Source organism: Vombatus ursinus, unplaced genomic scaffold (assembly GCF_900497805.2).
Source record: "Vombatus ursinus unplaced genomic scaffold, bare-nosed wombat genome assembly UNPS02014847.1, whole genome shotgun sequence".
In the NCBI taxonomy this organism is placed as follows: domain Eukaryota; kingdom Metazoa; phylum Chordata; class Mammalia; order Diprotodontia; family Vombatidae; genus Vombatus; species Vombatus ursinus.
Genome location: NW_020954625.1, coordinates 13,005,719 through 13,030,908, shown reverse-complemented (window position 1 = coordinate 13,030,908; position 25,190 = coordinate 13,005,719). Strand labels below are relative to the sequence as shown.

At 40.4% G+C, this 25,190-nt stretch overlaps 1 protein-coding gene across 1 annotated transcript in view; it reads left to right on the top strand.

Annotated features, from left to right (window-relative positions):
* The window catches only part of CABCOCO1 (ciliary associated calcium binding coiled-coil 1), a 168,800-nt gene that overhangs the window by 63,918 nt on the left and 79,692 nt on the right, over positions 1-25,190 (top strand). Inside the window, exons 4-5 of the mRNA XM_027840733.1 lie at positions 3,242-3,383; positions 7,354-7,426. Coding sequence (XP_027696534.1) covers positions 3,242-3,383; positions 7,354-7,426 — 215 coding nt within the window. The remainder of the gene's footprint in view (positions 1-3,241; positions 3,384-7,353; positions 7,427-25,190) is intronic.

Below are 25,190 nucleotides of genomic sequence, written 5' to 3'. Positions count from 1 at the left end.
CATCTTTCCCTCCACTGTAATAGGTCTTTTGTGCCTCTTCATATGAGATAATTTACCACATTCTATTTTTCCTTTTGCCCTTCTCCCAGTACAATCCTTTTTCTCATCCCTTAATTTTGTTTTTGAGTTTTTTTGACTATCATCCTATAAAAGTCAACTCAGACCTGCACGCTATGTCCATGAATACTCCTTCTAACTGACCCAATAATGATAGAATTCTTTTTTTTTAATTTTTTATTAATTTATTTTGATTTGTCAACAATCACTTCCATATGCTTTTGAGTTTAAATTTTTTCTCCCCCTTCCTCCCCACCATCCTCCCCAAGACGGCACACAATCTGATATAGGCTACACATATACATTCCTATTAAACATATTTTCACATTAGTGATGTTGTAAGTAAAAATTAGAACCAATAGGAGTAACCACTAGAAAGAGGAAACAAAACTCAACAGAAGAGAAAAAAAATAGCAATTCAACTTCCACAGTTCTTTCTTTGGATGTGGATAGCATTTTCCATCACGAGGCCTTTGGAGATGTCTTAGATTCTTGTATTGCTGGGAAGGGTTAAGTCTATCAATATTAATCATTGCACAACATGGTTGTTATTGTGTACATCGTTCTCTTGGTTCTGCTCACTTCACTCAGCATCACACCATACAAGTCTTTCCAGGTTTTTCTGAAGTCAGCCTGTTCAATAACAATAAAATTCTTAAGAATTACAAGTATTATATTCCCATGGAGGGATGCAAACAGTTTAACCTTATTAAATCCCTTCTGTTTTCTCTCTCCTGTTTCTCTTTTTATGCTTCTCTTGATTCTTATATTTGAAAATCACATTTTCTGTTCAGCTCTGATTTTTTCATCAGAAATGTTTAAAAGTCCTCTATTTCATTGAATATCCATTTTCCCTCTGAAGGATTATGTTCAGTTTCACTGGATAGGTGATTCTTATTTGTAATCCTAGCTCCTTTGCCTTCCGGAATATCATATTCCTAGCCCTCTGGTCCTTTAATGTAGGAGCTGCTAAATCCCATGTAATCCTGACTGTGGCAGCATATTTGAATGGTTTCTTTCTGGCATTTTGCAGCATTTTCTTCTTGACCTGGGAGTTGTGGAATTTGGCTATAATATTCCTGGGAGTTTTCACTTGAGGATCTTTTTCAGGAGGTAATCAGTGGGTTCCTTCAATTTCTATTTTACCCTCTGGTTCTAGGTTATCAAGGCAGTTTTCCTTGATAATTTCTTGAAATATTTTGTCCAGACTCTTTTTTATCATGGCCTTCAGGTAGCCCAATAATTTTTAAATTATCTCTCCTGGATGTATTTTCTAGGTCAGTTGTTTTTCCATTGAGATATTTCACATTCTCTTCTATTTTTTTCATTCTTTTGATTTTATTGTTTTATTGTTTCTTGGTGTCTCATGGAGTCATTAGTTTCCACTTGCCTGATTCTAATTTTTAAGGAATTACTTTCTCCAGTGAACTTTTATGCTTCCTTTTTCATCTGACCAGTTCTACTTTTTAAGGAGTTGTTTTCTTCAGTGAATGTTTGTACATCTTTTGTCCATTTTTTGTGCTTCTTTTACCAAGCTGTTGACTCTTTTTTTCATGATTGTTTTGAATCACTCTCATTTCTTTTCCTAGTTTTTCTTCTACCTCTCTTATTTGTTTTTAAAATCCTTTTTGAGCTCTTCCATGCATTCTTTTGGGGCCTGTGACCAATTCATGTTTTTCTTTGAGGCTTTGCAAATAGGTATTTTGACATCGTTGTCCTCTTCTGAATTTGTGTTTTGATCTTCCCTGTCACCATAGTAACTTTCTATAGTCAGATTCTTTTTTTATTGTTTTTTTTTGCTCATTTTCAAGCCTATTTCATGACCAAGTTTCTTCTGCTAGAGGCCAGGACCTAGTCTCTGGCCTGCTACTCTGGAAGTCTGAAGTTTTGCAGCTGACCTGCTGTGTTGGTAGCCTGCTGTACCACTGGCCTGCTATGCCCCTGACCTGTTGTGCCAGGGTTCCAGGGCCCCAGGGCCTTACTATTGACCTGCCCTGAGGCTTAGGGTCCCACTGTCTTTCTAGGAAGCAGCCTGCTTCTGGCTTACTTGGAGGCCACCTGCATTGGACTCCCCTCTTCTTTTATATGAGTATGACAAACTTTTTCTGCTCACCTCTAGGTTGTCTTGGGCTGGAAAATTGTTTCACTCCTTCTTTTTGTTGGTTTTAAGGCAGCATTCTGTAGTTGTTTGGAGGTAAATTTTGGAGGGTTCAGGTGAGTTCCTATCTTATCCTGGCTCCACCCAAACTGCAAACTTTAAAGAACTATACAAGTGTTGGTATATACAATATCAACAAAATCAGTACTGAGATGCTTCCAAATTCAGGTTTATTGGAATGGCCAATCTTGTTACCAAGGGAAATGTAATAGTGAGTAGAGCCCTGGACTTGGAGTCAGGAGGAGAGTTAAAATCCCACCTCTTACACCAGCCATGTGACCCTGGCAAATCAATTTGTCTCTCTTATGGGTTTCCTCATCTGTAAAATGAGGAGGTTGAACTAAGTGACCTTTGAGGTTCCTTCCTGGTCTATATCTATAATAGTATTATCTTATAAAACATACCTCCCTCTACATGGTAAGAGGTGGGGGACTATGGGTATAGAGCAATGTATAAATTATGAGAAATTATTTTATTGGTTGAAATTTCCCTTCCTCATTTAATTCTCACAACAACCCTCTTAATAGGATCCCTCTTTTACAGATAAGGAAATTGAAGCTGAGGGTTTAAATGACTTGCTCAGGGCAAGTGTCTGAGGCAGATTTTAAACTGTAGTCTGGCTGACTCCAAGTTCAGGATACTGTCCACTGCAACCACCACCATCCCAAGAATTCAGCCACAGTGAGTTATGCTGGGAAATCATCCTAATTTTTAAAAGTTTGAATAACATTATTAAATAGGATGAATGAGGAAAAAAATTAAGTAAAAGTCAAAACTGTGCTTAAATGCTTCAGGCATTATTGTGCAACTATTTGTGTAAATAACTCTCAGTTGCTAGGGTTGATGACTGCTTTCAAGGAAGGAATTTAGGCAACAATATTTGTTCTATCTGTCTTTGGAAATGCTGCATTTTAAAGAGTTCTGAAAGCACCTTTTTTTTTTTTTGCACTCTGAGTAGGTCTTGAGTGCCAAGAAAGCATCCATCATAATTACACTTACTTTTCATTCCTTTGAATTTCATTTCAGCCCTACATGCGTCGCTGGAAGATAGCATAAAGTTTCTGGGAGAAGTAATGGCTGAAATTGGACCAAATACCATAGAAAAACCCTATATGAATGTCTTTAATGTACAACAAGCCAACGAGATCATCGATTACCTAAAGATGAGGTATTCTCCCTTTCCCAATGCTGTTCCAACCCTGATGAAAGGGCCTCAGAAAAGGGCCTATGAGATAAAATAATGCCTTTAAGCAAATTTGGACAATGCCAACTTTTTATTTTTGTACATCAGCATACATAGATTTGCCGCCTAACAAACAAAAGTCAGGAAATGCAAAGTTTCAGCTAACTTAACATCTCTAAAATGTGATTATGGTAAGATGGCATTTTCTAAAGTTCCTTTTATGCTAAAATACTCCAGGATATTTTTAAGTCTAGTACCCAAACCCATCTCTTCTTGAATATCTCATGTTGTTTCAGGGGTACTTCCATAGACTCTCTGAGATAGAAGGGGCCTCAGGGGCCATCCAGGGGTGTCAAACTCACAATCCAATGACCAAGTGCAGCCAGAACAAGATTAAAATATGATTGGGAAATATTTAATAAAATAAAGAAAAATGCAATACAACATAGATGATATTAATTTGTGGTTTTCTAAGGCAATATGCACCCATAGGCATCATTGTTATTTGAGTTTGACACCACTGATCCAGACCACCTGACAAAGAGGCCCTATGCCTCTCTCCCAGAAAATGACCATCCATCCTCTGCTCTCACTCCTCCGGTGGTGGAATCCACGATCTCCCAGGGAAGTCCATTTCACTTTCTGCTAAGACCGATTTCAGGAAGCTATGTAGAAGTTAGAGCAATAGGCGTGGGCCAGGATGACCATTCTGCCTCTAGCCTCTAATTAGTGAGTTATGTGACTGATCATGAACAAACCATTTAACCTTTATGAGCCTCGGGCAGTATTTTAAGACTGTAAGATATAAATGACCATGAATCATGCCAGTAGAGGATGTGCCGACAAATAACATCCCAAAGTATTAATTTACCTTCCTTACCCAGTGCTGAAGTATGCCTTTACTTCTGGCTCCTAGTCTTGCCTCCAGAGGCCAAGCAGAAGAAATAATCACTATTTCACCTGATAGCCTTCAAAAGCATGAAGATAGCTATTGTGTTCCCCTGATCCTTCTCTTCTCCAGGCTAAACATTCCTAGGTCTTTTAACTAGATCTCAGTAAAACATTCTGCTGATGGGCTTAACCCCATTGGTGAGCTAGGGGGATGTCTACCCCAAGCATGGGAAGACTTCCCCTGCTGGAATGGATGGATGAGAACAATTTGTTCCAATGGCCACGAAGGTGCCTGGAGCAGGCTCTATAGCACGCTTAGACATACAAGATGCTAAGGTCACCCACTGCACCTTGGACCATCTTTAGTCATCTTGACTTTTGTCCAGCCATTGGACTTTGATGACTCTGGAAGAGAGAGTGAGGCTGATGACTTTACACAATTCTGCCTCACTTAAATCCTATTCATTCTTGAGTCAAGATATCACCCCATGATGTCGATGGTCCTCATCAAAAACGAAGGATAAACAACAACAACAACAATTTAGCATAGGATGGAGGCCCTTGCTCACCATCATGGCTTCCCTCTAGTTTATCATCATCTACCTTACAATGAGGACCTCCCAACTGAGCACCAGGACCTTAGAGGCCAACAGGAAACTGAGGCACAGAGTAGTTTAAGGACTTGCCTATAGTCACATAACTAGTGTTTGAGGCAAAATTTGAATTCAGGTCTTTCTGATTCCAACTCCAACCCATTACTCCATGCTACCTCAGTCTACCACAATTCATGGCTGCCATCTCTGAAGGCTCAACAAGCACTGAAATCATACCCATGAAATCACAAAGACTTGATCATAGATTTAGAGCTGGAAGGGTCCTCAAGGACCAGCTGTTCCAACCACCTTATTTTACAGATGAGGAAAATGGGACCCATGGAGAGTAAGTGACTTTCCCAAGGTCACACAAGAAGTGTCAGAGGTGGGATTCAAATCCAGGTCCTCTGACTATAGTACCAAGTCTTCTGGCTCTTTCTCTATAAGGTGTGAAAGTATGGGAGCTTGGGTAGAATCCTGCTTGTATCAAATAATTTAGATGCAGCCAAGAGCTGCACACCAATACATACTAACACGATAAAATAGTGAATGCAGACTCATGCATCACAAGCAAGTCCAGACATCCCCCATCCCTTCACATTTTCTTTAAAAGTACTCTGGATTTCTCTTTTATGTTGATGATGTCCTAATTTGAATTGTCATTCTTTGCTTACTGGTCCTCCTTCTTACATCCTTCCTTCGATTATGAGCTGCATCTTTTTATGCCTTCATATCCCCAGGGCCTTGCACGTAGTAGGCCCTTAATAAATGGATTATTGAATAGAATGGAATTAAACTAAATGGGTTATGTTAGTAGAAAGATCAGCTCCTAATGGAACTCTGAGAAACCCAGCTGCCTGAGGATTTCTCCATTGATTTCAAATGCATTGAAACTTTGATCCATTACAACTTTCAGCAAAAGCCATTATTATACATGCTCAGTAGCTACATTTTAAATGTTAATTTCTCAGTTATATTAAAATCAATTTTCTTAAATAGCAAAAAGCACCAGAGTGAAACAGAAACCACTAAGATTTTTTTTTGTTCTCAGGCATTTTTGGAGATTATGAGACTATTAATTTTCCCAACCAGCAGGAAGAGAATTAAAGAAATTCAAATATTACCACAAACAGGACATTAGAACTCAACATTTCAGCAGCGTCCCAGTCTCCAATGAGATGTCACTGAGAATCATCATTGTGCTGGCAATGGTATCATTTGTTTGGGGGACCCTCCCAATCTTTGATATTGTCAGAGCTACTCAGCTTTTAAGTTTAAAGGAAAGGACAAAACAGACTCATTAATGATTCCTTTTTTTCTGCTAAATACGTCCAACATACCCCAAGAAAATTAGTTAGCTATATTCAAGTTCATCTTTTTAAAAAAAAGTGACATGAAATTGATGATGAATTTCATCCTAATCAGTTTTGCATTAGAAAATAAGTTCAATGAGGGTAAGGACTATTTTTTTTTTTGGTTTGAGTTTAGCCTCTTGGTGAAATTTCTGATTTTCAGTATTCAGGCACTTCCTCTGAAGCTGGACATGTGTTGAGGAGGAGGTGTCTTAATGCCTATTGGTTCTCAATAAATGACATTGCACAAGAGGGCATCTGTAGCATCTGACACATTGCCTCCCTCATAGTAGAAGCTTAATAAATGTTTTTTGAATTGAAATGACCTGAACTGAATTGAATGGAATTGAATGGAAGGAGAAATGAAACAAGATTGGAGATCAGGAAAACAGCATACCCAGCTCTGGTGACTAGGGCTTTCACATGGAAGAGGAATTAGATTTCTTCTGTTCAGTCCCAGAGGCAAGAGTTGGGAGAAATAGCTCAGTGGAAGAGAGCAGGAGGCTACTTCAAGTCCAATGTAAGGAAGAACTTCCTAGTGAGAAGGCTTTCCAAAATTAGAAGGTGCTACCTCAGAAAAGAATGCCATGTTTGAACTCCAAGTCTCAGAATGGCCACTTACCATGGATGTCATTGAGGGAATTTCTGTTCAGATACGGATTAGACCAGATGACCTCTTAGTACCCTTCTTACTCAGAGACTCAGTATGGTCCTCCAATCCTGTGATTTCAGGGTGGGGCAACCCCAACAAAACTACAGGGTGGGACGTTCCCAGCACTCAACAGTACTGCCATTTGGGGGCCCTTCCAGGCTAATAACACTTAAAAGACAGCATCTAATAATTCCTAAATTATTCTAGTTTCTTAATTTTCCAGGTGGAATTAGTGACATGATTTTAAATGCTACATCACATTTTCAAACACCACGTCATTTTAAAAACCCTTTAAAGTCTTAGCTTTTATGGACAATTTTATCTACAATGAGGGAATAGGGCCATAACCGTTAGTGCTGAACATCTTTCTCCTGGTCAGCTTGACAGACCGCTGATATAATCATTACCTTGGATGTGTACTTGACAAATGAAATTGACTGCAGTTCCCCATTTATTTTGTATTTCAGCTTATTTCAACACTATAAGCTGTATGAATTTCTCTTCTTCTCTCCCAGGGATGAAATTGTGATAGGAACGGAGGTAAGTAATTTATCTGGATGGAACCAATTAAGCTGGATCTCTTAATGCATACTGATTAGCATCTGGGTTCTTTAAAGGCTTAGAGCAAATTCTTGTCATGATTACTCAAGTATTAATATAACCAACTAGTAGTTTGGGGAAAGAATAATGGAATCAGAGGAGCTCAGGACTGAGAAAACCAGCCCTCTCAGCAGCAAGCTTTGTGGATGGCATGCGGTTCATTTGTTGGGGCAGTGTTCGAAAAAAAAGATCGAGCCTGTCTGTTGGCAGTCTGTTGTCAGCAAACCAAACCAGGTGAGGAAAGGAGACTGGGGCTGGATTTGGAATTAGAGGGCGTGGGTTCAGATGCCAACTCTGCCCCTTATGGGCTATAGCATAGCCTTGGGGAAAGCACTGTATTTCTCAGGGCCTGTTTCCTCTCTTGAGAAATGGGGGATGGGAGTGAACTGGACACCCTTGATGACCCCTTCCAAGCTCTAAGTTTGTCATCTTGGGCTCTAATTGAAGTCTCTTGGAGACCCTCCCTCTGCCATTGTCTCTCAGCAACCACTTCCCCTCCTTGAAAGTATATTCCATTCTCTCTAGAGCCTTGTTATTATCATCTACAGACCTCTGGGTCATTCCCCCTAAAAAGTTGCATATTAAAAGGGAGACTCCTTTTATCATCACATTTTCTCCCTTCCTATCCAAATTTGACCAATTCAAATCCAGCTTCTTCCAATATTGTGATCCAATGGAAAGAGGCAAAATTTAGAATTTAGAGGCAAAAGACCTGGGTTCAAATCCACATAATAGCTGCATGACTTGGAAAAATCACCGAATAAGATCATAGCCTTCTAGATTGAATTCTGGATGGGATCTTAGAGGTCATCAGGTTTAATCTCCTTGTTTTACGTCAAGAAACTGAGGCACAGAGATGTTAAGTGACTTGTTTAATCTTATACAGCAAGTACGTGATTGACTTGAGATTTGAACCCAGATCTTCCTTACTCAGGGCACAAAGGTGATGCAGTGGTTAGAACACCAGGCCTGGAGTCAGAAAAACTCATCTTCCTGAATTCAGTTCCAGCCTCAGACATTTACTAGCTGTGTGATCCTGGGCAAATCATTTCACCCTGCTTGCCTCACTTTCCTCATCTGTAAAATGAGCTGAAAAAGGAAATGGCAAACCACTCCAGTATCTTTGCCAAGAAAACTCCAAATGAAAGAGTCAAACACAAATGAAATGACTGAACAACAACAATAGAAACTTCCTTACTCCAAATCCAAGGAACTACCCACGCTACCATATTGCCACTACCACCTCTTCCCTTCTCTGGGCATCAATTTCCTCATTTGTAAAAGAAGGTTGCAATAATTGACCTCTGAGATCTCTTCCAACTCTAAATCTGTCATCCCATTATTTGTAAGATGGAAGGGAAGGGGGGGGATAAAAGACCAATAACTAGGAATTCTTGCTTCTGGGACAAATTCATCTGAAAATGCAAGAGGAGATGGTGATTGGGATGGAGAAGACCATATACCAGGTGCTCAATTAAGAATAGCTAATAATAACAATAAGAGACAATAAAAGGTATTCTATAGCACTTTTACAAATGTCATCTCCTCTCATTCTCACAATAACCCTGGGAGATGGAGGATGCTATTATCTTCATTTTACAGATGAGGCAAAGAGAGATGTTAAGTTACTGCTAGCCAGTGTCTGAGGCAGGATTTGAATTTGGGTTTTCCTGACTGTAGGTCCAGCGAGTAATCCACTCACCCATCTACCTGCCTCCTAAATTTTGGGGGAGAATGACCTACAGGTCCATAAATGACAGTAAAAAAGACGGGAACAGGATGGAGTTAGCTTTAAAGGAGGAGCAGTTGTTGCTGAGTGATGGTGGGAGGGAGGGGCTTTGATTGAGGCTGTGGGCAGCCACTGACCTTCTGTCAGGTGTGAGCGGAGGAGCAGCCAGCCTTGGAGAAGATATCAGGAGATGGAGTGGCTTCAGTCATTGAAATGGGGAGAGCCACATAAGAGAACTGAAGGAATGTGAGAGGAAGAAAGCCATGATGAATGGGGATTGGTCAACTGTAGAAAAGTGTTCCCGGGAGGAGAGTAAAGAGGGAGCTCACCGGAGGATGGGGACCATGGACCTGGGAGGGCCAGGGCTGAAGCGGATGAGCCTGTGGGTTCTCACCTAGAAAGCAGATGGAAAGTTCTGAATCACAAAGATTAAAGAGACAAGAAGGAGAAACTTGCTTGCCATGGTGAATAGGGATTACCGAGGATGAAAGAATGAAATGGGCTCAAAGATCTTAATATGAATGATGAGCCCAGGCTCCAAGGGGTGGAGCTCAAGGTGGGGGAATAGGGGCGGGAGTGGGAGATATAAGCCTGGGAATGAATTGTTTGTTTGACAGGAAATATGTCAACTATTATCATAATCATCCACAATTATATAGTGAGTGTTCACTCTACTCAGGGTGCTGTTCCTAGCTCTGAAGAACTAAGGGAGGGAGGAGGGAGGGAGGGAAGTGCAGATCCTGCTCTCAAAGAGTTAAAAATGGGGGTGGGGTGTGGTCTGGTTTATACCACTGTCTCTGCTCATCTTTCCTTTCCTCCCCACCTTCCTCTTCTGATTCTATGCTGCCCAAGGTCTCCATGGGGTTGGCATGAGATAAAGGATAGGAATCACCTTGCCCTCGACCTACCACCCCACCCCAGGGAGAAATACATCCTCTGTGGATGTTAGCACCCTAGAGTCAAAGCACCTTATGCTAGTTCTGGCTCTGGGTACTGGACGAGCTAATCCCTAATGTCTGCTTCATCTGGAACATTCTTTGAGTCTACTCTATTGATTCCACCTCTCTCTCTCTCTGAACCCTTATATGCACTTGGATCATGCAATTCTGGGTGGTCTAAAGCACCCCTCAACACTCTTGAATGTTGCCTAAACCAGATTAAAATGTAATTAAGAAATATCTAACAAAATAAATCAAAACAAAGATAATGCTACATTTTAAACCTGTCAATATGCAGCTTCCAGGGCTCCATCTGTGCAGATTAGCGACCCCATTTCTATTTGCTTTTGATACCTTTGCCCTATCTCGTGGTGCTGGGCAGACTCCATGGAATTTGTGATTCCACTTAATCAGCCATTCAGTTCATATCCCATTCTTGTCCCGTTCTAAAATACTGTCCACCTGCAGTATAGCAAATAATGTGATGATCTCATGCACCTTCCACCTTCCCAGAAACAAGAATGAGGCACTGAGACAGATTTCCTGGCAGGGGGGTTACGGATATAGTCAAGATTCTCAGGAACAATAAAAGGTGTTCAGATGTGTCCCCAACTCCTGCATGAAAATAGAGAAGCCCACGGTGCTAGAGGGCTGACCTTGGGCTTGATTTCAAGGGCGATTTCTGACCAGGGAGAGCTGTCCAGCATTAGAATGGTCTGTCTTGGGATGTAGGAGATTCGAATAACATAATGTTCAGGCATGTTGTAGAAGATGTTCTCTCTGAGAAATGAAATGGATCTTTGGCCTTGGAGGTCTTTTGCAGCTGCGATGTTCTGTGATTCCAAGTCCCAGGGATAAGAGAAAAGGGTGGGCAGAAATGAACACACAGAAGACTTTCCTTCAGTGGATATGACCTCCTCTTTTAGAGACTTTTCTTAATGCTAGGACACTTAAATAATGACAGTAGGGGGCAACTGGTCCCCACTCTTAGTTTGGATGTTCTTGTTTTGAATGTGTGAAGGGCTTCCCTTGCTCACCCTCCACCTCAGCAATTGTTGAAATTCAGTCCAATTTAATGTTTACTAAGCAGCTACTCGGTGCCAGGAACTGTGCTGGGCACACAAAGGCAAAAAAATGAAATATTATCTATCCTCCATAAGCTTGCATTCTCTTGGGGGAGAATCAACTTGCACATACAAATGCAAAAAATATACAAAATAATACAAATCAATGTGTACATACAGATACAAATAATATGCAGAATAATATAAAGTAATTAAAGGTCCAGAGAACTGGAGACAAAGCCTTTTATAGGAAACAGAACTTAAGCCAAGCTTTGAAGGGTCATAGGGGTTCTAAGAGGCTGAAGTGAGGAGAAGGAGCAGTCCCTACATGAGTCTAAGCCTAGAATAATGAGAATACCTAGCTTTTATATCATGTTTTAAGGTTTGCAAAGGACTTTACTTGTGTTATTTCATTTGATGCTCATAATAACCCTGCAAAGTGGATACCATTATTGTACTCACTTTCCAGATGGGGAAAACTGAAGCTGAGAGAGGATAAGTGATGGTCTGGGGTGATTCAACTATCTAGTAAGCATCTGACTCCAAATCCAACACTCTATCGACTGCATCGCCTCAGTGCTTACACAAAGACTTAGAGATGGTAGATGATGCGGGGTATCTGAGAAACAGTGAGTAGTCTGGTTTAGCTGAAACATAAAGCATGGGAGTGAGGGGGGTGCAGATGGCAGAATAACATGCACACCTTTCAGTGACCTAGAGAAATAAGGGACAGTATGCTATGGGGAAAGGAGGGCTGGATCTTCTATAAGAGGCTTGGGTTCTAAATATGGCCCTGTCACTTACTGAATGACTTTGGATAAGTCACCTCCCTCTGAGAATGTTTCCTGACCTAAAAAAATGAGAGAGTTGACCTAAATGACCACTGAGGTCCCTTGAAGCTCTAAATCTACAATCCCACAAAACTATTATTCTTCTCTAGCTTTTGCTCAGAAATGTTCCCTTTCCATTTTCTTTAAAGTCAGGCACCCTGTAGTTTATATCAGCAGTTGCATAGCGGGGGGAAAGGTTGCATTTAAAAAATCTGCTTCAAAATTACAATGTATTTCCTTCTAGCGTTCTAGTTATTCACCATTTTGATGGTCATTTTTATCACATCTGTTTAACTGAAATGATGGTAGCAGCGGTGCTGGTCTGCATAGAAGGTTGGCATTATGAAGATAAAGCTTAACTGCATGATAATAATACCTGACATTTGCAGATAGACTGTTGTACATTAGCACAATTGAGCCCCATAATAACCTTGTGAGTTTCATGTGGGTACAATGAGTGTTATTATCCCCATTTTGTACAAGACAAAGCTGAGTCTCAGAGAGCTGAAGAGATTTGCCTACAGTCACACAACTAGTAAGTGTCTAATGTCGGGCTTCTACATAGGTCTTCCTATACCAAACTCCCTCTCAAAGAATGCACACTTTTCCTTCTTTCTTCTCTCTCTTCTCCCCTTCCCTCTTCATCTTACCTTCCTCATCATTGAAGATCTTGTCAGGAGGTTGGGCTTAATGACTTTTGAGCTCCCTTTCAACAATGATTCTATGCTTTGGGGCTTCAATGATTGTCATGCCTTTGGGGACTCAGCTTGGGCTGTGGGTGTGGGAGCCTATGGAAGCAGGATCCTGTGGGAGCTCGATCACAGAAGATTCAGATGCATCTCTTGCATAATTCTGAAGTTCTATGAAGTTGACAAACCTCTTCCTCACTGTTGATTCAAGATTCAAACCAGACCAATAGAACAAATCTTTAACCAAAGAACATTCAGAAATATTGCCTTGTAAATATTAATGGAGGAGTCAGAAAAATAAGACCCATCTTCAGCATTTTCCCTTTACAGCAATGTATCTTTTGTGTGTGTGTTTTGCAAGTGTTTTTTTCTATTTCTACTTGAGATTTCCAAGAAATTTTTTGTTAAGATCAAAGAGACAATTTTTCAGGGAGTGTCTTTCATTATTCACGGCTGAGAATTTGCATAGTCCAGTGATCTAACCAATAGATCAGGTTCCTAGAGAAAAGGGGGGTTTTATGGTTCACATGGGAGTGAGCTGAGCCACAGATGCCATTAAGGAAGGCAGCATAGAGATTATCTTGGGCAGCAAGATGAAAAGAGCAGGGACTGGATGAGAAAGATGGCATCCATCTGAATGGAAGAAAGATATTCCCATTGTCCCCTTCTGTCATAGAAGAAGGGGTCTAACACTTCTAGCCATCAGAACTGGGAGCCAATGAGATGCCTTTTGCCATTAAGCATGAGCTATCTGTAAAATATGTAAGGAACAATGAAGAAGAACCAAAATAAAAAATATCATAGAGAAATGTGTGGTTAAAAAAAGATGGTCAGAGGAAAGACATAGAGTCAGCATTTTTGCCCCTCCTGGCAGCCTCATGGTGTCACGAAAAAGTGACTGGCATCTTGGGTGCCCCACCTCTCAGAGATCACACAAGACAGGCAGGCTGGATGGGCTACTGTCTGCATTATTGGGAGGACACCTCTGTCAAGGAGATAAATGCACCATTTGGAGTATTTGAGTCAAGGACATGGGATATGAAGGATTCAGCTTTTCTTCAATGGCTATAAGCTTTTATAAGCTCAGTCATGACTCCTGAACCTGGGATATACCCCTTCTGACCCCACCTGATGCTTTCATCCCACCTGTGAGCATCTCAGCAACAAGGATTTTCAAAGCCACACCCAAGCAATGTGCTCTGGACCCAACAGTGATAGGAGTCCATAGTAATGACTCAGGGTCCCCAAAGTTTGGTCCTGGGTTCTCAGGCTGGCCTTCCACTGAGAGATTTTGGTCCTGCTAAACAGGCTTCCCACGGTACAGAAGAAAGAATGCTGGCTATGGAGTCAAAGGAACTGAATTTTAATCCTGACTTTGCTACTTGCTACCTGGACCTCAGTTTCCTTACCTGTAAAATAAGTGGGGTTGGACTAGATGACTTCAAGAACTCTTCTAACCATAATGCCATCCCTCTGCCACTCAATAAATTCCAGTGACTCCCTATTACTTCAAGGATCAAATGTGAAATCATCTGTTTGGCTTTTTTTTTTTTTCAGAACCCAGCCCCTTCCTACTTTTGCAATCCTCTTATCCCTGATGCCTCACTAGATACGCTATGAGCCTCTCACTATTCCTGGCACAGGATCCTCCTCTCCCAACTCTGTACTATTTCCCTCACTGTCCTGCATGCTTGGCATGCTCCCTCCTGCCCCTCCTGACCTCCTTGGCTTCCATCAAGATTCAACTTCAATCTCCCCTTCTGCAAAAGGCTTTCTTCAGTCCCTCTCCTGCCATTGCTAGGTCTTTCCCCTTTGAGATTCTGTCACCTTTACACCATATTCTGCTTGTATAGAATTAGAATATAGGATCCTTGAGAGCAGAGATGATGTTTTGTCTATCTTTATATCCTCAGGATGTAGCCCAGTCTCTGGCACATAGTTATCATTTAATGAAAGTTTGCTGACTGACTGAGCTGTTCCCACAAACTTGGGTTCTCTGTTGAGGTCAGGGTTCATGTGTTTTCTGCCCTACTAGCCTCTCCACACCTTTGTTAGGTCAGAAGTGACCCCCTGTGATCCTTAGGTATTGGCATGTTAAAAGCAAGGAGTCTGTACCTAGAGGACCTTGCTGGAACCCCCAAGAGAGTCAGAACAAAAGGGGTATGATAGGATACTACTGGACAGCCTCTATCGAGGAAGCTTATGTGGTTCCTATAAGTCACACATGCAGATTATATCATTTCTTCTCCCTACCCTATTTATTTTAATTTGATAAAATTATAACCTAGGAAATCTCAGAACATTTTGTATATTTCACATTGTTCATACATATCACACACATACCCTATCCTTGTTTGTATCTGGATAGAAAAACAATCTGATGTGATAAAGTTACGGAATAGCAGTTTTCAGTGAAAAGAATGCTGGATTCCCAGGTCAAAGACATAGGTTCAAAGCCAACCTCTTCCACTTATTACCTGTGCTGCTCTGGGCAAGTTACTTCATCTCTCTTGGCCTCAGTCTTACCATCTGTAAAAGAGGGGATGTGGGATTAGATGACCTATAATTTTCCTTCCAGCTCTAATAAAAGCAGCTCAGTGGTATAATAGCTAGAACTCTGAGCCTGGAGTCAGGAAGATCTGAGTTCCAATCTGGCCTCAGACACTTACTGGATAGGTGACCCTGGGGAAATCATTTAACTTCTGTTGGCCTCAGTTTCCTCAACTGTAAAACTGAGGTGATAATAGATAGCATCTACCACCCTTGGTTGCCATGAGGAACACAGCAAATGAAATAACATGTAAAGCTTTGCCAGATTTAAAACGTTATTACTCAGCAGCGCATTCTTCCTATTCCAGATATGCTCTGTCAGTGGCTGTAGCTTCCCAAGGCTGTCCCGGAGGTTACTGCTAATCTCTTTGGGGGGTTTTAAGGCCTCAGTATTGCTTCAGAGAGGAACATGTGTCCATTCTGTCATGATTTGAACAAGGGTGGAAGAGGTCTGTGTCAATGACACTTTTCTGAGAGTGAACTATGTCTTACCCTAGGCTTCCTAGAGAAGGCACGAGGCATTTTTTCTCGAAGGACCATGCTGCAGCTGTCTAAGAATTGCCAACCCAGCTCAATTAATTTTCAATTCCTTCCCATGAGTGCTAATGAAACTCTTCACAGGGATTTGCCAAGACAACTAGAGTTTTCTAAATTTCTTTTGGCCTGGACAAAATGTGTCTTGGCACAGCACACCTAATAAATCACACACAGAGATTTATTCTTGAAAACTGAGGTATCCATTTATCAGATGCGGTGTTAAAATATAGACTCATTTTTGCCTGTTTTGTTTGAGTTGAAATTTTTCCTGCCTACCAAGAAAGTTCTTCATAGGGAATTTTAGCTCTAATACAAATCCTAATAATAAATGTTCACACAAAAATATATGTATATGTAGTGGAGGCTGAATTGGCTTCCATAAGAGCCATCCTAGGGGACCTGTAGGGACTCCATGGAGTTGCTGGCCCATCATCTGGGTCTTTGGGGAATGATGAGCATCCTAGCTGCTTTCAGGCACATGGTGGCCCAGCCATGAAAGGACTTGGTGCTTGAGAATGATGTGACAAACCCTGATGAATGAATGAATGAATGAATGAATGAATGATGCGGCAAACCTTGGTCCTCCTCTTGCTCCATGACAGCAACAGGAGAAAAAGACACTATGGCAATTAAAAGAATAGATCACTTCCAGACTGAGTCTCTTTGTCTTCAACTCTTCCATGAGTAAAACAGTATTCTCTACCTCACTGAGGCTAGGGGGTGAGGGTGGTAAGGGGATGAGTTGTGTGTTCCCCACACACACACCCCAACCTACCACTGACATGTGGATCATGGACTCAACAAGGCTTTCTCTTGTCCCTTTGGTTGATTTTTCTGTTTTGTGCCTACTTTTCCTGAGTGGGCAACTGATCGTGGTTCTCAAGATGGACTTTGAAACCTTGGGCCTTGTTCAAGAATGGAGTAGCGCTTGGAAGTTCATTCAAAAGGTATGAAAATCCTGGGTCCAGGGAGTAAAGCTGTTTGGTAGCTTCATTGAAGAAGATGACCACCCACTAGAAGATGTCCCAAGCATGACTATTTTATTGGCAAATGGTCATTGAGAATTATTTGGATGATGTAGGGTAGAGGTCAAATGCAAAATGTCTATTTAGACTGTAAAATGCCTATAAATGACTTCATGTTTTGATGAGATCTAAGTATCAGCCTCTTTGTAGATTTTAACAGTAGTTATAAGTCAGTTATGAATCCAGTTTTATTCATGTGAGTTGTGAATCTTCTATGTTTAGCATTTCTTATATGTGTAGCAGTAAATTGCTTATGCCATACCTGACTTGTACCGTCCATTGAGTACCTTCATAATTTCTCCACTGGGGCAAAACTCTAGATGCTAGCCATAACTGAAGTCGAATTATGCCTTTGTGGAGGTTTTATTAAGCTGAAGAATGAGAGATCAGACAGCCTATCCCATCCCCACACCTCAGCACTACCTCCTTCAAAAGAGTCCAGGCTCCTCAGGACTAACCCTGGTACAAACTGTGTGGCTGAGTATAGAACAAGAAATGATGCGGACTCCTCAAGCGGTGTTTCCTTAAGATGAGACACACTTAAATAAGAGTGAAAAGAATTCTACCTTTCCAGACTCCTTGCTTGAGTTTGGACTACCTGACTCGGAAATCCTCAGCCAGATTTAAAATCAAAATGTCACCCAAGGAGATCCAAGGAGAGGTCTCTTGCAAAAGGAGTCAGAGACCTGTTTATTTTCAGGAGCTAGGGGCCCAACCAAAGGCTGCTAGGGGCCCTAGAGCCCTCAAGTTCTAGGCTCTATGAGAATTTTTTTTTTAAAAAAACACAATATTTTATATTCTCTTCACTTCTCCCATTAAAGATCTCATTCCTCCCCTCGGTATCCAAAATGCTAGGTGTTACAATAAGTGGAGTGTGTGACTCTGAGTTAGGGAGGAGGACCTTAGTTCAAATCCTTCTTCAGATATTTACTAGCTGTGTGACCCTGGGAAGTGATGTGACTTCTCTGGGCCTCAAGAACCTCATCTATAAAATGGAGCTGATAACAGAACCTACTTTCCAGGATTGTTATAAGGATAAATGAGCTAATACTCATAAAAAGCTTTGCAAACACTAAATTGTCTTACACAAAAATGGTAACTATTAATATTATTGATCCACTTCCTATCTATCTACCAAAAATTATATATCTTGTGATGCCTCCACAGGTGAGAGAAAAGGCAAGAATAAAGGAGAAGTAAATTCTTCAGTCACCTGGCAATTTCTAGGTAGAATCTTTCCAGAAGTCCATCTTTTTTACCTATTATTTTCTTGTCAATTTCTAGCTCTTCTCTAGTATTTTTAAGATGGAAGAAGTATGACCTTGTATCATCTCAAATGAGATAATATTTGTAAAGCAGTTAGCACAATGACTGGCACACAGTAGGTGCTTAATAAATACTGGTTCCCCTCCCTTCTCCCTAATTCCCTACCCCTCCATACATTCCCCAAATTTCAAGCTCACTCATGCAGACCTATAATTAGTGATTTAGGAGATTCTGTCTGAACTTAGGAGATCAGTGAAGGCTTAGATAAACACTACCCTGTTTCCTTAGTCAACTAAACAGACTTATTAGGCATCTCCTTTGTGCCTATACTAGGTTATGGTCATATAGTTAGGTACCAAGTTATGTGAATAAGGAATTTCCCTGAAGTGGTCACACCATTCAAATTCACATAGCATATTTCCATTGGATTAGAACCAATTGCCATATTTTATATAATTATAACTTCAAATAGTGCAAATTTGAATACATGCAAATACCTTTTGGCATTCATTATTCATACTAATTGGGAACCAGCTGTTCAAAGGAAAAAAAATGAAAAAATCCCTTCCTTCAAGGAACTTACATTCTAGAAAGAAAGAGAACATAACCATATATAGGGTGTCCCAAAAGTCTTACTGTACCAAGCCTTTTGGCACACCTTGTATAAGAATGTATAAAATATAAACACAATAAATACAACATTCCTCCATTGCAACACACTGCCCCACTAGTTATCCCCCCTGGTGATTTCATTTTAGCTTTATTCTGTACCCACGGGTGTTCTAGTAAGCAACTTATATGTAGCAATCATCAGTCAATAAGCATTTGTTAAGTGCCTTTTGTATTTCAAGGTCTGTACTGGGCATACAAAAACAAAAATGAAGCAATTTCTTGCCCTCAGTGAGCTTACATTATATCAAGGCCAGTATCATGTGCATAAATAAGTATGTAATAAATAAATCCAAGGGAAATCTTAGTGGAGGGGGCTTTAATAGCAGGAGGAATTAGGGAAGAGTTTTGGGCAGAGTTCTGAAGGAGACAAAGGAATTATAGAAATAGAAGTCAGGAGAAAGTACATTCTAAGCCAATGCATCCAAGATTAGGAGGGAAGCAGAACACTGGGAAAGAATTTTTATAACCGATGTCTCTGATAAAGGCCTCATTTCTAAAATATATAGAGAACTGAGTCAAATTTATGAGAATACAAGTCACTTTACAATTGATAAATGGTCAAAGGATATGAACAGGCAATTCTCAGAGGAAGAAACTAAAGCTATATATAGTCATATGAAAAAAATGTTCTAAATAACTATTGATTAAAGAAATGTAAATCAAAATGACTCTGAGGTACCACATCACACCTAGGACAATGATAAATGTTGGAGAAGATGTGGGAAAATTAGAACACTAATACGTTTTTGGTGGAATTGTGAAATGATCCAACCATTCTGGAGAGCAATCTGGAGCTCTGCCCAAAGGGCTATAAGATTGTGCATATCCTTTGACCCCAGCAATACCACTTCTAGGTCTGTATCCCAAAGAGATCATAAAAATGGGAAAATGACTCTCATGTACAAAAATATTTATAGCAGCTTTTTTGTGGTGGCAAAGAATTGGAAATTGAGGGGGTGCCCATCAATTAGGGAATGACTGAACAAGTTATGGTATATAAATATAATGGAATTGTATTGTGCTAGAAGAAATGACGAGCAGGCAGATTGCAAAAAAAAAAAACTTGGAAAGACTTACATGAACAGATACAGAGTGAAATGAGCAGAACCAGGAGAACGTTGTACCCAGTAATAGCCACATTGTGTGATGACAGACTTTGATTGACTTGGCTCTTCACAGCAATGCAAGAATCTAAGACGACTCCAAAAGATCCATGATGGAAATTGCTATCCATACCCAGACAAAGAAATATGGAGTCTGAATGCAGATGGAAGCATACTATTTGCTTTCCTTAGTTGTTTTGTTTTATTGTTTCATTCACATGGTTCCTCCCATTAGTTCTAATTGTTCTTTACATCATGACTAATGGGAAAATATGCTTAACATGCATGTATATGTAGAGCCTATTTTGGATTGCATGCAGTCTGGGGAAGGGGGAAAGAAGTGGGAGGGGGAGAAAATTTAAAACTCAAAATCTTATGGAAGTGAATGTTGAAAACTGAAAACAAATAAATTTAATTTAAAAAAGGGGGGGGAAGTACATTCTAGGCATGGGAAAGTAGTCAGTGAAAAGAAGTCAAGATAGGAAAGGAAATGTGAGAAATAGGAAGGAGCCCGGGATTGACCCAGTGTGGAGGGTGGTAAGGGGAGTAATGCCTAATAAGGTGAGAATGGTAGGTACAGGCCAGGTTGTGAAGGCCTTTAAAAGTCAACTGGTAGAGCCTATATTTGATCTTCAAGACAGTAAGGAGACATTGGAGCAAGATCTAAGCTCACCAAGCAGGCACCTAAGCCAATTTTTTTTTGTTTTATTTTGTTTTTAGGCAATTGAGGTTAAGTGACTTGCCCAGGGTCACACAGCTAGTAAATGTCAAGTGTTTGGTCTGAGGCCGGATTTGAACTCAGGTCCTCCTGACTTCAGGGCCGGTGCTCTATCCACTGTGCCACCTAGCTGCCCCTGCACCTGAGCCATTTCACACATCAAATTGAGGGACCACCACCACAAAGCCAGCAGTCATCTAGCAGGCTCAGAGACAAGAGCAGAGCTAACATGATTTGCCCTGCGAAGGGGATCCTGGTGCATGTCAGAGTGAAGCCAATAGCAGGAATGAAGGTTCAAGACCTCCTCCTTAGAGGAAGAATCCTATAGAAGGGTAGAATCCAGCACAGCAGCTTCAGGTCAGGTACAAACACTTCCACAAAGAAAGCTAACCTTGTACACCACAGTTCCACCATTTCCTTTCTCTTAATTTGATCAAATAGCATCCAGCAAATCTCAGAACAGTGTTGATATTGATTCCAAGTCCTACCAACGTCACCAACCCCCTCCCCACCAAAATACATACCCTTTGTGCTTGGATGGAAAAACAATTCGATGTGATGAAATCTGATTGGAAACTTTTGTTCTCTGCAAGGAGGTGATGGGTGGGGAAAGATCCACTCCTGCATCTCTCGTTTATTCAGAACTTTGCAGTTGCACGTTTCCTCTAGCAAGCTCCCAGTGGGATCCAATGATGTTACACACGATGTATTTTAAATTACATTGAAATGCAGTGACACATGGATGCTTAAGCAGTGTGTACTTTGCCTAGCAACATATTTTGGCAAGCTGTCATAACCAGCTACAGTCATCCCTAAGTCCAGCAAAAACTACAAAATCCCCAATGTACCCAAATCATCAAGATTCAACCAGACAGAATTGTTCATATTCTGAGCGTTTATCCTCAAAGCAAAAGCAAAAGAAAAGAAAAGACCATTTTCTTTTCTCTCTCATTTCAAATACCATACAGATTATAGGGGTTAATGACAAAGTATTCATTCTTTGGGTTCCTTTGAAGGAAAGAAATTACCATATAGACAAATGAATCTTATATTCCTTCTTAAAACCGTAATGTTACAGTGTCATTGAATAAGCAAAATATGAGCCTTATGTCAACATTCGCTCCTTTAGAGGAAAAAGCAACAAAAAAAATCCCATTGGCATGTCTGATCACATTTTGGAGAAGAGCAAGGCACTGGAGTGAAGCTAGAAAGATAGCTTTCTTCCCTCCAGTTTACCTTTGAGCTTTGTACTTATCAGAAGAACGGAAACTTCCCCAACATGATTTTTATTATTATTATTATTATAAAATCTCAAAAGGGCTCCATAAATGTTGGATTATCCTATTAGTAAACCTCTGGAAGGAAAAATTACAAAAGGGGAATTGATAGTTTGACTTCCTCACTCTGGGTGTTAGCAGGGAAAATATATCCAAAATTGCTCTGTTAAAATAATTCTGCCTGTGCCCCATGCCACATGCAACTCACTAACCTTAGAATCTGTCATTTAAACAAAGTGGGAGATGGCTTGGTAATTTATCACACCTTGCTCTGGTCTTCCTTCCCCAAAGTATAGGAAAAATAAGGGACCTCCAAAGGCATAAATCTTGTCAGAGAAGGGCAGAAACATCTCTTCCCAAGAAAACAGCTGAGGAAATGATAGAAAGAGTGTTTTCAAGGACACTGACATTCCTCTTCACCTCCACACTGCTTCTCAGAATTTTTCCATCAGTCGATCTCAGTACTAATGACTAACCCTCATCCGTGCTGATCACCATCTTCCTTTCTCTTCACTTAGTACTAAGGATCCATAAAGCCTGAGATGCCCACTCATGCCCTTGCTTCTAAGTCAGCATAGGATCATCCAGGGCAGACAAACCAGCCAAGCTGAAGCAGAAAGACATCCGAAGAGAGGGGTAGGAGGGCACATGTGCCAGGCAAGTCAAATCATCACCACCACCATCCTTCAGATCCCAGTGGAGATAGCCCAGCTCCCTGACCCTCCCCAATGGGCAGGTAAACCCAAGATCCTCTGAAATAGAAATGCCTCCCAGAGGATCAGTCCTGCTTCTAACCCAGCCTTCACTGCCATCATCCAGGAAAACATTCCTTGTGCAGATGTGACTTAACAGCTGCTTCTGTAGGTGAGGCATCCCCCACCTCATCAGCAGCCAGTAGTACCAAGAAGGTTCTCCCCACCAAAGTCTTTGGCACTGTTAAATGGTTTAGCATCAAAAACTGATATGGTTTTATTCATGGAAATAACTTTAGAGGATCATCTGATTTATAGCTATACCCTAAGGCCAACAGGACATTCCCATATGCATTGTAGCTGATCCTTCCTCTCTGTGTGGTCTCCCCATCTTAGAATATTCTCTCTTTGAGAGCAGGAACTGGCTCAGCTCTTCCACTTGTATCCCAAGTATAAATATTTGTGAATAATAAGTGCTTAATTATTTTTTTTCATTCATTCATTCATTCATAAACTGAGAAATGGAAGAGATCATAGAGGGAATCTAGTTCAATCTCCCCATTTTACAAATGAAGAAACTGAAACTCAAGTATAAGCCAAACCCAAATGCAGTGACTTGCCCAAGGCCACGCGGGCAGTAAGTGTAAGAGTTAGGATTGGAACCCAGATCCCCGGACTCCAGGAGCGGTGTTCTTTTCACTGCACCATGGCCTTTAGCTTCTTATATATCAGGTGCCTCTCCAATTAGATGGTACATTCCTTGTCCTCAGGGAGCTTCCTGTCTATTGTTGTAAGCCCAAAAAAGTAAAACCGTTTATGAACATAAGTAGGTAATCAATAAATGTGTAAGCCATACCTTCTTATTATATTTTATTTCTCCCCAATTACATGATAAAACAATTTTTAACTTTTTTGTTTTGAGTTTCAAATTCTATCCCTCCCCTCCTCCTTCCCTGAGATGGTATACAATCAGATATAATTTATACATGTGCAATTATGTAAAACATTTCCCTATTAGTCATTTTGCAAAGAAGACTCAAAAGAAAAATGAAAGAAAGAAAGTGAAAAATAGTGTGCTTCAGTCTGTATTCAATCAATATCGGTTCTTTCTCTGGAGTCAGATAGCATGCTTCATCATTAGTCCTTTGGAATTGTCTTGGATCATTGTATTACTGAGAATAGCTAAGTCATTAACAGTTCTTTATAGTACAATATTGCTGTTACAATATATAATGTTCTCCTGGTTTTGCTCATTTCACTTTCTATCAGTTCATGTAAATCTTTCCAGGTTTTTCAGAAATCATCCTACTTGTCATTTCTTATAGCACAGTAGTATTTCATCACAATCATACACCACAGCTTGTTCAACCATTCCCCAATTGATGGGCATCCTCTCAATTTCCAATTCTTTGCCACCACAAAAAGAGCTGCTATAAATATTGTTGTACAAATAGGTCTTTTTCCCTTTTTTTAATCTCAGTGGGATACAGATCTAGCAGTGGTATTGCTGGATCAAAGGGTATGCACATTTTTATAGCCCTTTGAAGCCATGCCCTCTTATCTGTGAACTATTATTTCTCTCTGGTCCTCAAGGTAAATAATAATTTGAACATAAGAGAACATAGCATGGCTACAGGTTACAAATATTTAGTAGATGAATGAATGATCATCATTATCCTAATGCATAAGAGGTAATATAATATAGTGGCTAGAGCAACAAACATGAAGTCAGGAAGGCTTGGATTCAAATCTCATCTCTGATATTTACTAGCTGTGTGACCTTGGGCAAGTCACAGTCTCTCTGAACCTCAGGAACCTGTGTAAGATTTCTCTACTAAGTTTTACATGGTCCATGATCTATGTTGGTAGAGGAAACTCAAACATTAAGGAAAATCTGAGATCTTTAATGCATCTTGGTATAATAATAACACACATGTAGTATGTATATATGTGTGTCTGTGTATATACGCATGTGTGTATATGTTTGTGAACATATGTGTGTCACATTAAGGTGCTACCCAAACTTGTCCTAACACACCTGTAAATTAAGTAGGACTACAAGCATTATTATCCCCATTTCATAGAGGAGGAAACTGAGGTGCAGAGGATAAGTGAGTTGTCCCCAGTCACACAGCAAAACAGTTTCTGAGTCAGGTTTTGAATCCGGTCCTCCTGACCCCAAGTACAGTGCCATATAAATGAATCTATACATATAACAAGGGAAGGTTGGTTGGTTTTATGTGTTCTGCACCCAGAAAAATACACACATACATACCTTTATATACATACAATCTAGCACTTTCTAAGACAACTCAATTATTTTTCTAATTACCTTAGATTTGCTGTCAAAATATTGAAGGGAGTCAGTTGCCTTTTTTAATTAGATAGATAATTTATTAAATGTTTAATGTGTACCGGGCACTGTAAATAGATAAATATACAGATCAATAAGAGAGGAGGAAGGAGGGAGATACAGACAGACAGGCAGAGGGGAGAGACAGACAGGCAGAGGGGAGAGACAGACAGGCAGACAGAGGGGAGAGACAGAGAGAAAGAGACAGAGAGAAAGAGAGAGAGAGAGAGAGAGAGAGAGAGAGAGAGAGAGAGAGAGAGA